General features: G+C 59.2%; 1 protein-coding gene and 2 non-coding genes across 5 annotated transcripts; all 3 read right to left on the bottom strand.

Annotated features, from left to right (window-relative positions):
• Positions 1–338: 338 nt before the first annotated feature.
• KANSL2 (KAT8 regulatory NSL complex subunit 2) lies at positions 339–15146 on the bottom strand. 3 transcript variants are annotated; one of them, XM_053967507.1, is made up of 10 exons: positions 15094–15146; positions 13288–13545; positions 11075–11253; positions 10092–10206; positions 8857–9020; positions 7292–7458; positions 6370–6466; positions 3334–3587; positions 1445–1630; positions 339–756 (listed from the first exon to the last, which is right to left on the bottom strand). In XM_053967507.1, the coding sequence occupies exons 2-10, from the start codon at positions 13536–13538 to the stop codon at positions 634–636; spliced, it is 1536 nt and encodes a 511-aa protein (XP_053823482.1). In that variant the 5' UTR covers positions 13539–13545; positions 15094–15146; the 3' UTR covers positions 339–633. The 3 variants fall into 3 exon arrangements, with proteins under 3 accessions (XP_053823482.1, XP_053823483.1, XP_053823481.1); XM_053967508.1 differs by lacking the exon at positions 15094–15146 and adding an exon at positions 13640–14818; XM_053967506.1 differs by lacking the exon at positions 15094–15146 and having other exon boundaries at positions 345–753.
• Positions 815–942, bottom strand: LOC128801675 (small nucleolar RNA SNORA2/SNORA34 family). Its single transcript, XR_008435230.1, has one exon. It is a non-coding gene; the product is annotated as a small nucleolar RNA SNORA2/SNORA34 family (small nucleolar RNA).
• On the bottom strand, positions 6166–6293 carry LOC128801674 (small nucleolar RNA SNORA2/SNORA34 family). The gene has a single exon (XR_008435229.1). It is a non-coding gene; the product is annotated as a small nucleolar RNA SNORA2/SNORA34 family (small nucleolar RNA).
• Positions 15147–16699: the final 1553 nt, after the last annotated feature.

Below are 16699 nucleotides of genomic sequence, written 5' to 3'. Positions count from 1 at the left end.
CGCCCGAAACGGAGCCGGTACCCCCGCCCCTCCTTCCTGCCGGCGGGAATCGGTACCGAGCACACGATGGCGGCTGCCCCGGGATGGGACCGGCCCCCCCCCCCCCGCACCCCACGGAGCCCCCCCGAGTGCGTCCCCCCCGCCACGGCAACCGAGACCGAAATAAAGGGTGACCCCAAAAGGGCATCCCCGGCAGGAGGAGTGGGGGTCTGGCAGCAGCAGGGTGCCCCCCTCCCCGGGAGGACACCCAGCCCCCCCCGGGCACCCCCCAATCCCAGGGCTCATCCACACGACACAGGGACACCGAGCACCCACCTCCATCACTTTATTGTGGGGGACCCCGCGGGACGGACCCTCTGTGCCCCCAAAACCTCACGGGGCCACATCCCCCCCCCCCCAGGGTGTGGCAGAGCCCCTCAGAAATTCCGTGATTTCCCTCCCCAGTCTCCCGTGGCTACTCCACCCCCACAGAGGACAGGAGGGTCTGGAGCCCCATCCTGGGGTCTCAGGGGTCCCCGTGGCTCCAGGAATCGGCAGAGGAGCCGGAGCTGCAGCTCATCCCGGCGCTGGAGCAGGACTCCAGTCCCCCCAGGTCCCACGGCGAGGGTCCCCCAGGTGTGGGGACCCCCGGGCTCAGCCCACAGCCCCCGGCTCCAGGCTCCCGTTGGCAGCTGCTCCCCGGGCCGGGCTGGACGAGGCCGTGTCCTGTGGCTGCTGCTGCTCCCGGGGCCCCGGCTGGAACGGGAGGTGACTCTGCTGGGACACGACAGGGAGCAGGGCTGGGGTGTTGGCCGTGCTGGGACACAGCCTGGGACAGTGTCGCTCCCACACGAATTGGTCATTCCACAGGATGGGAGCGCCAACAGACCGGGAGAATTTTCCTCTGGGCTCCTGCTTGAAACCAACAGCTACAGCAAACTGGGGGTCTTCAGTCAGAGCCTGGGCTGTGGCACCCCCCACCCCAAAACTTGGCCTTCACCCCAGGAGCCACGACAGGAGAGTGGGTGACATCACCTGTCCCTGTGGGGACACCCCAAAGACGCCCCAGGCTCCAGACAGGATGACAGGAACAAATTTCGGTTATCCCAGTGAAAATTAAAGACTCCAAGGAAGAAAGGAGAACCCCTGGCCTGGGAAACAACTCCCCTAAAAAGCCCCAGCTGCGATTAAGAGGTTCCAACAGCAGGCAACCCCTTGGCCAGACATCCCCAGGACAAGGGTGGCACCGAGCCACCCACAGAGCCACCTCGGGGGCCAGCCTGTGGCTGCCACCCCCGCCCACCCTGGCGCTCCTAATGCCATCCAGACCATGGGCACACCCAGGCTCTGGAGCTGCTGTGTGGGAGAGGAGCCCCTGGGCTTGGTGGGAGGAAGAGGGGGGGGGGGGTTCCTGCTGGGAAAAACCCATCCCGGGGTGGGGGGGATCAGTCCCACCCGGCCGTACCTGCGCTGGCCCCTCGGCCGGAGGGACGAGCGGGGTGGAGGAGCTGCCCCTGTCCGGCTCCTCCAGCGCCAGGATGTCGATGGGAGCCTCGGCCATGTCCCGCAGGGACGGATCGAGGGTCACGGAAGGGTCAAAGAGCAGAGGGGATGGGGGGCACTGCATCCCATCACCCACCACGTCCAGGTCCTGGCAGGGGAAACAGCGGAGCGGCTGGTCAGGAGGGGGCTGAGGAGGCTGCAGTGCTCTGAAGCAGCAGGAAAGGGAGGAGAAAGGCTGGGAGGAGGAGGAGGAGTGGGCACCATGGCAGGGGGACCCCCAGCCAGCAGCCAGAACACACCCCAGGAACCCCCTCCTCCTCCTCCTCTTGGAATGCCATGATCACAGCTGGCATTGCTGAGGACAAGGTGTGGCACACACCACCGGCAGCCCAGCGTGATGGGCTGTTCCCAAAGTGTCCTTCCAGCACCTGGAATGGCTTTGACAGGGTCCAATCACACCCTTCTGGGGACCCCCAGAGCAATCCCTCTTCTCCAGGATGTCACACACACTCCTGGGGACCCCCAGAGCAATCCCTGCTCCCTCCAGGATGTCACACACATTCCAGAGGACACCTGGAACATCCCCACCCTCTCCCAGGATGTCACACCTCCTCTGTTTGCCCTGACAGCACAGATGGGGCTGGACAGGCTCTGAGCACTCCTCCATCTGCCCTCCCTGACAAGGGGAGAGGCTGGGATTCGGGAGAGGCTGGGGTTTGTTTTGGCTCTGAAGGGGGTTTGACACGAGGGTGAGATTCCCGTGACTCACGAGTGGCACTTCCCCAGCCTGGCACGACGTGAGACACAACACAGATGCCCCCCGGCAGCTTCCATCAATCTGCAGAGCTCCAGAGGGAGCTCAGAACCCTCTCAAATGACAGCATCAGGGAAAACAGTCCTGTTTTTCCTTTCTAACCCAAAAAATCCCTCCTGTTTGCACAGAAAGGGGCTGGGATCTGATCTGAGCCCCTCCCCGCCTGACCCCGCTTGCTCTCCCGCCTCCTGCTGCTGGGATCCCTCCTCCATCACCAAACTCCAAAGCACAGCCGAGCTCTGCCTCCAGCAGCAGAGCTCAGCAGCCTCGGGAGCACCCAGACACCGAGGGCACCTCGCTCACAGCAGCAGCTCCCGTGGATCCTGCTGCTTTGGTTTTGCCTCAACGCATCCCTGAGCCTTTGAACGGTGTTGCTTTAAATGCATGATGCCACAAGGATCCGGGGATTAAAATCTTCATGCTTTCCTCATGCCAGACAAAATGGGGGTGTGCAGGGGAAATCCTCTTTTTAAGAGGCCCCCAAAGGCATTTAAATGAGTACAGCCATTCCAGAGGAGCAGCCACCAACCCTGGAATAGCTCCCTAACCTTCCACATTCCTGCATTTTCACAATCCCAGGATGCTTTGGATTGGGAGGGAATGTAAAGATCATCCAGTCCCACCCCTGCCATGGGCAGGGACACCTTCCACTATCCCAGGTGGCTCCAAGCCCCGTCCAGCCTGGCCTTGGACACTGCCAGGGAGTCAGGGGCTTCTCTGGGAAATCCATTCCAGGGCCTCCCCAGCCTGACAGGGAGAGATTTGTTCCAAATATCCCATCTAACCCTGCCTCTGGCACTGGAAGCCATTCCCCCTTGTCCTGGCACTCCATCCGTTGTCCCTGCAAGGGGCTCTAAGGTGCCCCTGGATCCTTCTCCTCTCCAAGCTGGACATCCCCAGCCTGGCTCCAGAGTTGTTCCAGCCCTTGTCCTCCGTGGCCTCGCTCCAGCAGCTCTTCCTGTGCTGAGGATCCCAGACCTGGATGCAGCATTCCAGGTGGGCTCTCAGCTGGGCAGAGGGGCAGCTTTCCCACTTACATCGCTGAATTCCAGGGGCAAACTCTCCGTGGGCTGGAGCTCGGCCGCGCTCAGGTACAGATCCGTGGGAGCAGCCCCCAGCTCCTGGGGCACGGCCAGGACCTGCTCTGGGACGTACATCTGGGGGGGCAGCCGGAGGTGCAGGGGGCAGCACGGCTCCTCAGACAGGCTCACGGGCACGGGCTTGTTGCAGGGAACTTCCTCCGAGCCCTGGCACGGCTTGAACAGTGTCTGGTTTGTATCCTGGCAGATATCTTGGAAGAGGAGGTCAAGGAAAGCAGCAGAGGTATTGCCAGAGACACATCCAGAGGGAGAAACGCCGAGAAAGGCTCCCAATTCCCCCACAAACGGTGTTAAACCCACCCCCATTTCTCCCAGATCAGGAATCCAGAGGCTAGAGCTGCACCCCAACTGCCCAGGGATGTGGGTGACACAATTTCCATGATGGGAAACTGGGACAACAGCCACAGCCCCCCCCCCTCCGTGGGGGCTGGGAGATGTGGCTGGATCCCTGGAAACCACTCACAGATACTCAGCTGGATGTCACAAAGGCACAGGATTAACTTTTGTTTGCAGACATCCATGGAAAACGATCAGCTCCAGCCCCACAGGCAGGGAGATCCCAGCACACACAATGCCTTTTCCACAGCCAGGACTTTAGTTATGGTATTTCTATCCTCCCACTGCATTTTCCTTCCCAGTGGAAAACCTGCTCCTGCCAGAGGTGTAAATGGGATTTCCTGCCTTTAATCCCAAACAGAAACTCTGCTTCAATTGCATCACACTTGCAGAGCCATCCAGAGGCAAAAGAGCTACAGATCACAACCCAGCCTGCTCTGAACCCATCACCTTCCAACCCTTTCCTCCTCTTCCCACATCCATCCTCTTCTTCCAAGCCCTATTCTGATCCCATCCTCTTCCAACTCCTTCCTCCTCTTTCAACTCCATCCTCTTCTGACTCCATTCCTCCTCTTTCAATCTCTTTCTCTTCTTCCCACCCCTTCCTCTTTCTCAATCCCCATTCACTTCTTCCAGCCTTTCCTTCCAAACCTTTCCTCCTCTTCCATCCCTCTTTATCCTCTTCCATTCCCTTCCAACCAGGATCACCTCAACTGCAATTTCCTCACACACACCAGTGTGAGAGGGAGGGAAAAAATCCCCAACCCACACAAAACTGGGAAAAGATACCAAGTTTAAGCCAGTTTCTTAAGCTGGCTAGGTTTGAGATTCACCCTTCCCTCCTCTCCTCCCTACTCCAAGGATTTCTCAGGAATCCACTTCCTGGCAGGCCGTGGGGAGCCACTATCTGGGCTGGCAGCAGTGTCAGAGCCCAGCCCAAGAGAGAAGGACCTGGGACACCCAAGGGAAGAAGATGTGGTGAGGGAACAGGGGGTGGGGAAAGCAGATTTTCATCTCCTGGAGCAACTCCCAGCTCCAGCACTGACTTTACTGGTAGCCAAAAGCACAGATTGCCAAGAGGACGAAAATCCCAGGCTCCATCTGGAGCCTCCCAGCCTTCCCCCATCCCTTTAGTGCCCTGTCACAAACAATCCAGCTCCTGGAAGCAAAGAGAGCCCAAGAGCCTCCCGAAAAGCTGCAGATGTTATCAGATGTTATCGGCTGCCCAAGGAAAAGCTTGTTTGTGTCACTGAGAGTCAGCTGAGAGCTCCCGCCAGACCCAGCTCTTCCCTCCCTCCCGGGAGCGCCAGCTGCCAACAGCAGCTTCTCTGGCTGTTTTATGGGATTTCTCCTCTCTTTATTTTGAGGTCTGTGGTGGTTAGAGAGAAACAAAGGCAGCTTCCAGCTCCTGCTCCCTGCACGGGGCTGGGGGAGTCTGACAACTCCAGGGAGACAGCAAACCCAGGGGCTCTCAAAAATCCAGAATCTCCCAAGAAATCTGAAAACCTCTCAAGACCCAAGAGCTCCCAAAAACTCACAAGCTCCTGCAGACCCAGGAGCTCCCACAAATCCAGAAATTCCCACAAACTCAGGAGTTCCCACAGACCCAGAACTCTGATAAACCCAAGAGCTCACACAAACCCAGCACCTCCCACAAATCCAAGATCTCCCACAGATGCAGAAGCTCCTCCTCACCCAGCCCTGGGACTCAGTGCCAGAACTTGCCCTGACTCACCCCACTGCTCCCTCCTGCAGCTCCAGCCTGATCCAAACATGGACACATCCACCCCCTCCCAGAAGAGTGGATGGAGCAGATGCAATGCTGAGGTCATGGACTGGGGGTCATCCCTGAGCTGGGGAATCCTTGATCCCATACTGGGGGTCATCCCCGAGTTGGGGAATCCTTGATCCCATACTGGGGGTCATCCCTGAGCTGGGGGATCCCAGTGGAACTTTCAGTGCTGGCTCTCCAATAGCTGAGGCCAGTTTGGGAAGTGGAACAGCTCAAGGCTGCTCACACACACACAAGAACCTTTTAAAGGGTCATAGAGACTGAACTGGGCCACAGCAGCTCCAAACAGGTTGGAACTACCCCGCCAGATCCTCCCAAAAATCAAGGTCATGCTCTGTGGGGACAGGCTCTGTTCCCAAGGAACAAGGGACAGGACAAGAGGGAAGAGCCTCAAGCTTTGTCAGGGCAGGTTCAGGAATTTCTGAATTCATCAGGAGGAATTTCTTCCACGGAAAGGGTGGTCAGACACTGGAAGGGCTGCTCAAGGAGGTGGTGGAATCCCCATCCCTGGAGGGGATCCATGCACATCCCTCACAGCTCAGGCCTGCCTGGGTTCTCTGCTTCCAAGTGAAATGCCCAGCCTGTTTGGATGCTCTGGAGCCAGGAGGCCACGACAGGAGCACCCTGGGAGCAGCCCAGCCCTTTGTTGCTCCCATACGAATTGGCTGTTCCACGGGATGGGAGCACCAACAGACAGGGAGACATTTCCTCTGGGCTCCTGCTTGAAACCAACGGCTACAGCAAACCGAGGGCCTTGATTCAGGGCCAGGGAGGGAGAAAGGGGCAACCAGCCACGGGGCAAACTGCTGGCCAACACTCAGGAAGAGTGTGGGATGAAAGGATACGTGTGAGGCAGTGCCGGGTCATCGGCAGGGACGGGTTGGAGCAGCGGACATCATCGACAAAGGCCAAGCAGCGCTGGCTGGAGCGGGTGGTGTGAGCCTGAAATCATGGAATGGTTTGGGTTGGGAGAGACCTTGAGGCTCCTTAAGCTCCTCTTCCCACGGGCAAGGACACCTTCCACTGTCCCACGGTGCTCTAAGCCACATCTGACCTGGCCTTGGGCACTTCCAGGGATGGGGCAGCCCCAGTTTCTCTGGGCACTCCTGTGCCAGGGCCTCCCCACCCTCACAGGGAGGAATTTGTTCCAATATCCACCCGCACCTCTCATCTCTTAAGTTTAAAACCATTCCCTCTTGTCCTGTCACTGCCTGTCTATTTACAACTCCCTCTCCCTTTTTTTACTGAGCCTCTTTTAGGCACTGGAATGGACTCACTCAGACCCAAGAGCTCCCAAAAACCTGAGAGCCATGACAAACCCATGAGCTCCCACAACCCATGAGCTCCTAAAAATCCCCAAGCCTCCAAATACCCCGAGCCCTCTTTTCTCCAGGATGAGCCCCCCCACTTCCTTCATCTCCTCAGGAATTTTCCAGACTCTTCTTGTGCTCCAGTCCCTTTCCCAGCTCCATTTCCTTCTCTGGACTTGACCCTCAGTGTCTTTGTTGCTGCAAAGAGCCCAAAACTAACCGCAGCATTTACGGTGTGGACACCAAGAGCTCCCCCAGACCCGACAGCTCTTGCAGTCACAGGAGCCACCACAGATCCAGAAGCTCCCCACAAACCTCAACAAACCCAGGAGCTTCTCCAAACCCAGGAGGGTGGCAGCCTTGCAGGAAGGGTGCTACATGGGGCATCCTGCCAGGGCCTGGGGTCACTCCCAGAAAGACACGAGAGGAGAGAGCCATCCAGGGTGTCCCCACGGACCTGCTGGGCCGCGCCGTCGGTGGCCAGGACCCTGCGCTCCCGGAGCTGCCGGTGCAGCAGAGCCTCCACCCCGTAGCGCTGCCGGTAGCGCCGGAGGCACTTGAGCCGCTTCAGATTCTCCCTCTCCTTGGCCATCAGCCCCTCTGGCCCTGTCAGGAGGCTGCTCCCTGCAGGAATAAAGGAAGAGTCAGGCATCTCCACCCACCTGTTTTTTTGGCAGGTCAGCCGTGAGGGCTGCATCCACAGGAGCAGCAGAAGCGCAGCTCTGGGTGACGCCTGGCGTCGCGGGGTCCATCCCAAAATTTATCCTGACCTCTCCGCACGCGCCAGGAACGCTTGGGCCCACAGAGTATTTTTAAAATCTCCTTTAAAAATAATGCGGCCGCTCCCGTCCATTGTGATTTCAGCAGCAGAATAGAAACTTGTCAAATTCCAGGTCACTCCTGTGCGAGTTCTGGAAGCTTCCCGCCAGCATTCCTGGTGTAATTACAGGGCAACGCTCAGGATCTGCTTTTCTCTGACTCGTTTGCTAAAAAGAGTTCTGCAAAATTGGTATGTACCAAACTCCTGGTTATTTTTACTTGAGCCTGAGCTGAATTATGGCGTTTTCCAGGATGAGCTATTAAAGGATGATGCTGGAAAAAAGAGTCCTTTGCTCTGCAATGCTTGGGATCAGTTACACAACTCGGTTTTGCCTCTGTTGAACTGGGAATTCCTGCTTCCAAGAGCAGACTCTGCACAGAGAGAATGTCTGCAGAGGCAGAGGGAAAGCTGCATCCCTGCTAAAGAGGAATATGCCAGTACAGCAGCACTGGTGTTACTGGAACCAACTCCTGTCCACACACCAAGGGCCTTACAGACGAGTATTTTTTGTTCGTAAAAGGAAAAAACAGGAAATCCCAGTACAAAATAAGCACTTTTGTCTCAGAATTAACATTATAGCTCATTTCCTGCCAACGCTGCAAGCTCTGAAGAGCAAAGAAATGCAAAAGCTTTGGAACTGTGATAGGGATCTCTGGGCACAGGACCAGCACAGAATCATGGAATCACTCAGGCTGGAAGAGCTCTCCAGGATCAGAGTCCAACCTCTGACTGATCCCTACCTTGCCAACCAGACCAGGGCACTGAGTGCAATGTCCAGTTGTTCCCTGAACACCTCTGGGGACAGGAACTCCACCATCTCCGTGGGCAGTTCCAACACCTGACCACCTTTCCCATACAGAAATCCACCTGATGCCCACCCCAAACCTCCCTGGCACAGTTTGAGGCCATTTCCTCTTGTCTCACTGTTCCATGGGAGCAAATTCTGATCCCCACCAGGCTGCACCCTCCTGCCAGGGAGTTACCGAGAGTGAGATGGTCCCACCTGAGCTCCCTTTTCTCCAGGCTCAGCCCCTCTCCAGCTCCCTCAGTTCTCCAGACCCTTCCCCATCTCCAGACATGCTCCAGCCCCTCAGTGAAACACCTCCCCTTACCCTGCTCTGAAATCTGCCTCTAGAAAGGCCCCAAACCCCCCTTTTTAGCAGATTTCTGTGCATGCCCTCAGGCAGGAGGTCTGGGCTCACCGATGGCCTCGTGCTCTCCCTTCCTGCTGTGCAGGAACCGGCGCTTCTTCTCCTTCAGCAGGTGCTGGAGCCGCTTGAACTGGTCGATGTAGAGGGACTGGAGGCGGATCAGCTTCTCCCTCATGATCAGAGCCACCTCCTCGGCCGTGTACACGCCAGCGTGCCTGGAAAACCCAGGGAACAGGGCCTGTTTGGGAGGGTCCCTGGAGACTGTTCCCCCCCAAAGGCTGTGGGGGCCCCTCGGGGCTGATCCCCGAAGGGTCTGGGGATCCCATGGGTTTTTTTTTCTGCTGAAGAGTCTCAGGGGTCCCTCATGGATGAAGCTTCAAAAGGTGTGGGGGTCCCTCAGGACTGTTCTCCAAAAGGGTGTGAGGGTCTCTCAAGGCTGAGCCCCCCAAAGGTTGGGGGGAATTCTCTCAGGATTATTCTTCCAAAGGGTTTGGGGGTGCCTCAGGGTTGATCTCCCAAAGGATTGTGTGGTTCTCTCAGGATTATTATTCTGTGGGGGTCCCTCTGGGCTGTCCCCCCCCCAAACAACACTGATGTTATTTTGAACACTCTGGGTTACACCATCAACAAGTGATGAGCTGAAATACTCAATTTCAGGCTTTTTTTTTTTTTTTTTTAAGAGTCAGGATCACCCAGAGAAGCTGCTGAGAGATCCACTCCACTCTGGAAGAGGATGAGCAGCAAGTGCTTGCCAGAAACCACCAGCTCCAGGACCTGAGTGAATCCACAGCCAACAAACCACGTAGGCACAAATCCACAAAAAACCATTGATACAGTCACGTTTTTGACACAACCACTGTCCCCTGGAGCCACACTGAGCCCAGAACATGGAACATGTGTGCAGCAGGCAGCAGCCACCACAGAACCCCAGAGTCCCAGAGGCTGGAAAAGCTCTCCAGGATTGAGTCCAACCTGTCACTGCTCCCCACCAGAGCCCTGACTGCCACATCTAGTCATTCCTTGGACACCTCCAGAGATGGGGACTCCAGCATCTTCCTGGGCAGTTCCAATGCCTGTCAAGTCCTTCCATGAAGGAATTCCTCCTGATGTCCAACCTGAACCTCACCTGGCACAGACTGAGGCCGTTTCCCCTTGTCCTGTCCCTTTTCATGGGAGCAGAGCCAGGCCCCACCTGGGAGTTGTGGAGAACCAGAATGTCCCCCCCTGAGCCTTTTTTCCAGGCTGAGCCCCCCAAAAATGGAAATTTAACTACTCCCCCAACCTACTTGAGGGGATCCTCCTGGTCGCTGTCGATGCTGTCAGCTTCACTGTCAGGGTCCCCACGCCACGTCTGCTCCACGGTGACAGGGTCCTGCTCGCAGTCACTCCAGCTGTCCTCCTCTGCAAGACACAGCACCAGAGTCACAGGACACTGTCCCACATCCCACGATGGCCAGGGACACCCTGGAGCTCAGCCCCCATGGACCTGAGCAGGCTCTGCCTCATGCCAAGAGGGAACTCTCCACCCCAAAACTCTGAGTGAGGGACGTGGAGGAGGAAACAACAGGAAACCTCCCAGCTTGGAGCAGCCAGAACACACGGGGAATGATGCTTCAGCCCTCCCAGGAACCACAGAATTCCAGTGGTATTATTTCCATGCTAAACCTGCAGGGTCTGGGTATGGCAGCGTGAGACACACCAGGCTTTACAAAACCCCAGCTTTTCCTCCCAGACCACAGGGTCTTTTTCCCACTGGACTGAAGAAGGGATGTTGTTGGCTTTCCCCCACAGGAACAGAGCAGCCTGGCACAGCCTTTGGGTTTGATTCCTTGGAGTGGCTGCCTAGAACAGAGGCTAGACAAGCTTAAGATAATAAAGTGGGTATTTATTAAAGGCCTTCAACAGATACAATTTGGGCAGTCAAAAGCCTCCCAGAGGCTACACCCAAGATGGATGATGGTCAGGAGTTTTTCAGACAGATGTAAGTTTGGTCCATTTATATATCAGGGGTTAACCCTCCAATTGCCTTCAGGTAATGAAGTCATATTCCCCCAGTTTGCACCCCCTCAATTCGCTTTTTTTTATATTTTTCAGGGCCTGAGGCTGTCGGGTGTCCTTGACTTTCAGGCCTAGAGGAATTGCTTTGCCTGACCAAAACACAAAGACAGTAGCTAACACTTTATATGGAGTTTCGAGCTATGCACTAACGCAGCAGAGGATCTGAAAAGCACAGAGGCCAAAACCCACAGGCACGGGGGGCAGTGCTCACCCAGGATGCGGCTGGCCTCGCTGCGGCTGCTCTCGGCGCTCTGCGAGCCCAGCTCTGCCCGGGCGTAGGAGCTCAGCTGGCACAGGAGGGTCTCGCCCACGGGCCCGGGGTTGGATTTCTTCACCTGAGCCTGGAGCGCCAGCGCGTTGCGTCGGGCGTGCTCCGCGCAGAACGAGGTGCTGCGGGACAGAGCACGGGCTCAGCAGCGCGCAGCAACCGGCGTAGGAAGAACCTAAAGGCTGATCTGAGCTCCCCCTCCCCAGCCTGACCCCGCTTGCTCTCCCGCCTCCTGCTGCTGGGATCCCTCCTCCATCACCAAACTCCAAAGCACAGCCGAGCTCTGCCTCCAGCAGCAGAGCTCAGCAGCCTCGGGAGCACCCAGACACCGAGGGCACCTCGCTCACAGCAGCAGCTCCCGTGGATCCTGCTGCTTTGGTTTTGCCTCAACGCATCCCTGAGCCTTTGAACGGTGTTGCTTTAAATGCACGATGCCACAATGAGCCGGGGATTAAAATCTTCATGCTTTCCTCATGCCAGACAAAATGGGGGTGTGCAGGGGAAATCCTCTTTTTAAGAGGCCCCCAAAGGCATTTAAATGAGTACAGCCATTCCAGAGGAGCAGCCACCAACCCTGGAATAGCTCCCTAACCTTCCACATTCCTGCATTTTCACAATCCCAGGATGCTTTGGATTGGGAGGGAATGTAAAGATCATCCAGTCCCACCCCTGCCATGGGCAGGGACACCTTCCACTATCCCAGGTGGCTCCAAGCCCCGTCCAGCCTGGCCTTGGACACTGCCAGGGAGTCAGGGGCTTCTCTGGGAAATCCATTCCAGGGCCTCCCCAGCCTGACAGGGAGAAATTTGTTCCAAATATCCCACCTAACCCCACCCTCTGGCAGTGGGAAGCCATGCCCTCTTGTCCTGGCACTCCACCCCTTGTAAATAAGTCTCTCCATCATTCCTGCAGCTCCTTCAGGCACTTTAAGGTCACAGTTAGGTCACCTCTGAGCTTCTCTCCTCCAGAACAATCCCAATTCTCTCTCAGCCTTTCCTTCTATGAGAGCTGCTCCATCCCTCTGCTCATGTCAGTGCCTCTCTGGACTCACTCCAAATGTTCCATGTTTTTCCTGAGCTGGGGGCAGGGAAAACAGCTCTGGATGCAGGGTTTCACCTGAGCAGGGCAGAAGGGCAGGGAACGAGCCCTGGCACCTGGAATCTCTCGCAGGGAGCTGGCTGCAGGTCCAGCCTGGTGTCCTGGCTTGTAAAATAAGCATATATTCTATTTGCCATCTGTTGGGCAGTTTTCTTATGCTGAGAGCCCACCCACCACGGAGGGAATGTCATCTCTGGCACCAGCAGCAGGGAGCAAAAAGAGCTTTCAGTTAAAGCCAGTGAGGTGGGTGAGTTTTTGAGCTCTTCTGCTTCCAAACGTTCTCACTGGACTCTGCCTTCCCCACACTTGATGGCACAGGGATCAGGGTGGGGACAACAACTGTCCACGTCCCAGTAAATCCTGGAAGCAACACTCCCGTGAGGAATCTGTGCTCTGTCATCCATAACTGTTCCACCCCTTCCATCCCCAGCACTCGAGCATTTTAAAGGCCTAAGGGAAGCAGCAGCACAACCAGGCCAAAGCTCCAGAGGGATCTGAGTGGCTGCTCTGGGGATTATCTGGCACAGGCACGGGATGTGCTGGGATGAGGGAGGGACTGCACACACAGATCCAGTGCAGGGCCTGGAGCACTGCAGCCACCTTCTGCTGGGCCAGGGCGCAGCCCACAGTCCCCAGATAACTCCACGGAGTCTTTCTCCAGCTAAAAAACATTTTGGGAAAAGGGAGCTGCTCCTCAGAGGTTACCCAAATGCAGCAGCTGAAAGAGAAGAATCATGGAATATCCTGAAAGGGACCCACAAGGATCACCAAGTCCAACTCCTGGCCTTAAACAGGACATCCCAAAATCCCACCATGCTCCTGGGTGCATTATCCAAACACTCCCTGGGCTCTGTCAGGGCTGTGAATGTGACCAATGTCCTGAGGAGCTGCTCAAGTGCTCAACTGGGGAAGAACCTTTCCCCAAAATCCAGTGTAAATCTCCCCTGACACAGCTCCAGCCATTCCTTCAAAAGGGAAGACAAAGAGAAAAACCTCCCCCTGCCTATTTTAGTCCCATAGAGTTTGGAACTGGAAAACCAGGAGGAAGAGCCACTCACCCATCCTTCTTCTCGGGTTTGGGAGCAGCATTGGGACAACGCTTCCCGTTCTTCGTGGACACGTAGCTGCACTGTTTGAAGGGAGCATTCCTGTCCTCGAGGATGTGCTTGATGCAGAATTCCTGCCCTTCCAGGCGGGGCTGGGAGCAGGGCCGGGGGGCGAAGGCGCAGGCCAGGGGCTCCTGCGGCCGCGGCACCGGGGTCAGGCGGCCTCGGCTCGTCGGCAGCACGTGAATCCGGATCCTGTTCATGCCGACGCTGCAGGAGGGATGCAGAGCAAGGAAAAGGAGTGGAACAAAACGCCGATACAATGAAAAGTAGCAGCGGGAGAGAATCTGAATCGAAATCTGACGCCTTCAGCAGAAGATGAGGCTGCTCCTATGGAGGTAATTCCAAATAATGCTCGAGGGAACTTTTAGCCCTGCAGGAATCCGCGGGGGATCCTCTTCTCACAGGGCATCTCCTCGGTGCTCCCAGTGCCCATCGCTGCCTCTATCCCGATGTATCCCGGTGACTCGCCCTGCTAGCTGTGTCCATGCACGCCTCCGCTCCGGTGCATCCCCGCTGCCCATCCAGCCTCAAGCACGAACTGTCCCCGGCCTTTTCTGCTGCTCATCCCGCTCTAGTCCCGCCTCCATACCGGTACCCCCAGTGTGTATCCCGGTCTATCCCCGGGTTTATCCCGGTGCCCATCCTGATCTATCCCCGTCTCTGTCCCGGTATATCCCGGTCCATCCCCGTCTCTCTCCCGGTCCATCCAAGCCTCTCTCCCGGTGCCCATCCTGAGCTATCCACGCCTCTATCCCGGTATATCCCGGTCCATCCCAGTCTCTCTCCCGGTATATCCCGGTCCATCCCAGCCTCTCTCCCGGTGCCCGTCCCGGTCCATCCCAGCCTCTCTCCCGGTGCCCGTCCCGGTCCATCCCAGTCTCTCTCCCGGTATATCCCGGTCCATCCCAGTCTCTCTCCCGGTATATCCCGGTCCATCCCAGCCTCTCTCCCGGTGCCCGTCCCGGTCCATCCAGTCTCTGTCCCGGTATATCCCGGTCCATCCCAGCCTCTCTCCCGGTGCCCGTCCCGGTCCATCCCAGCCTCTCTCCCGGTATATCCCGGTCCATCCCAGTCTCTCTCCCGGTATATCCCGGTCCATCCCAGCCTCTCTCCCGGTGCCCGTCCCGGTCCATCCAGTCTCTGTCCCGGTATATCCCGGTCCATCCCAGCCTCTCTCCCGGTGCCCGTCCCGGTCCATCCCAGTCTCTCTCCCGGTATATCCCGGTCCATCCCAGCCTCTCTCCCGGTGCCCGTCCCGGTCCATCCCAGCCTCTCTCCCGGTATATCCCGGTCCATCCCAGTCTCTCTCCCGGTGCCCGTCCCGGTCCATCCAGTCTCTGTCCCGGTATATCCCGGTCCATCCCAGCCTCTCTCCCGGTGCCCGTCCCGGTCCATCCCAGCCTCTCTCCCGGTGCCCGTCCCGGTCCATCCCAGCCTCTCTCCCGGTATATCCCGGTCCATCCCAGCCTCTCTCCCGGTGTCCGTCCCGGCGCTCTCCCACCCGCGCACGTGCTCTGCCGCCGCGCTCCCGCGCATGCGCGCTCCTGCCGCCCAGGAGCCGCCATTTTGTCCGCGGGCGGCGGGCGTGAGGGGCACCCCAGAGGGGCGGCCAGGCAGCGCTGCCGGAGCGGAGAGTGAGAGGAGGCCAGCCCCCGGGACGGTGCTGGACGGAGGAGCCCTGGAGAAGAAGTCGGGGGCCGCGCTGAGGGGCACACCGGGCCCCATTGTGAGCAGGAGGCGGCGCCGCCATCTTACCTCTCTGCCGCCGCGGCCTCCGCGCTGCCGCGCCGTGCGCCCGCCCCGCCTCCTCACTGGCCCGCCCGCCCGCCAATCAACGGCCAGCACGGGGGCGCTCCCGTGTGTGATTGGCTGATCTGGCAGTCACTCACGCAGGGAGCGACCACGCCCTCCTAGGGTCACGTGGAGGCGGTGCGGCGGGAACGCGACACGTGGGGGCGGCGGGACCGGGGAGGGATCCCGGGCCAGGACAGCGGGAACGGTCACGGGACAGGACAGCGGGGCCGGGGTCCCGGGCCAGGACAGCGGGAATGGTCACGCGACAGGACAGCGGGGCCGGGGTCCCGGGCCAGGACAGCGGGAATGGTCACGGGACAGGACAGCGGGGAGGGATCCCGGGCCAGGACAGCGGGAACGGTCACGGGACAGGACAGCGGGGCCGGGGTCCCGGGCCAGGACAGCGGGAACGGTCCCGGGCCAGGACAACGGGGAGGGTCCCGGGCCAGGACAGCGGGAACGGTCCCAGGACAGGACAACGGGGAGGGTCCCGGGCCAGGACAGCGGGAACGGTCCCGGGACAGGACAACGGGGAGGGTCCCGGGCCAGGACAGCGGGAATGGTCATGGGACAGGACAACGGGGCCGGGGTCCCGGGACAGGACACCGGGAACGGTCACGGGACAGGACAACGGGGCCGGGGTCCCGGGACAGGACACCGGGAACGGTCACGGGACAGGACAGCGGGGCCGGGGTCCCGGGCCAGGACAGCGGGAATGGTCACGGGACAGGACAGCGGGGCCGGGGTCCCGGGCCAGGACAGCGGGAATGGTCACGGGACAGGACAGCGGGGCCGGGGTCCCGGGCCAGGACAGCGGGAATGGTCACGGGACAGGACAGCGGGGAGGGATCCCGGGCCAGGACAGCGGGAACGGTCACGGGACAGGACAGCGGGGCCGGGGTCCCGGGCCAGGACAGCGGGAACGGTCACGGGACAGGACAGCGGGGCCGGGGTCCCGGGCCAGGACAGCGGGAACGGTCCCGGGACAGGACAACGGGGAGGGTCCCGGGCCAGGACAGCGGGAACGGTCCCAGGACAGGACAACGGGGAGGGTCCCGGGCCAGGACAGCGGGAACGGTCCCGGGACAGGACAACGGGGAGGGTCCCGGGCCAGGACAGCGGGAATGGTCATGGGACAGGACAACGGGGCCGGGGTCCCGGGCCAGGACACCGGGAACGGTCACGGGACAGGACAACGGGGCCGGGGTCCCGGGACAGGACACCGGGAACGGTCACGGGACAGGACACCGGGGAGGGTCCCGGGCCAGGACAGCGGGAACGGTCCCGGGACAGGACAGCGGAAATGGTCCCGGGACAGGACAGCGGGGCCGGGGTCCCGGGACAGGACACCGGGAACGGTCACGGGACAGGACACTGGGTGGGGAATCCCGGGCCAGGACAGCGGGTGGGGGGTCACGGGCCAGCACCCGGGGCGGGTTCCCGGGACAGAACACCGGGGGTATCCCAGGACAGGACACAGGGGCAGGGGTCCTGGGGATTCACCGACCCCAAAACCGAGGGGGAGGGCAGGGGTCGAGTCGGGACCCGGTGTGGGTTTTGGTTCCGG

Source organism: Vidua chalybeata, chromosome 30 (genome assembly GCF_026979565.1).
Source record: "Vidua chalybeata isolate OUT-0048 chromosome 30, bVidCha1 merged haplotype, whole genome shotgun sequence".
Lineage (NCBI taxonomy): Eukaryota > Metazoa > Chordata > Aves > Passeriformes > Viduidae > Vidua > Vidua chalybeata.
The sequence above is the reverse complement of the archived record's forward strand: the minus strand, read 5'-3'. Positions and strand labels throughout refer to the sequence as shown.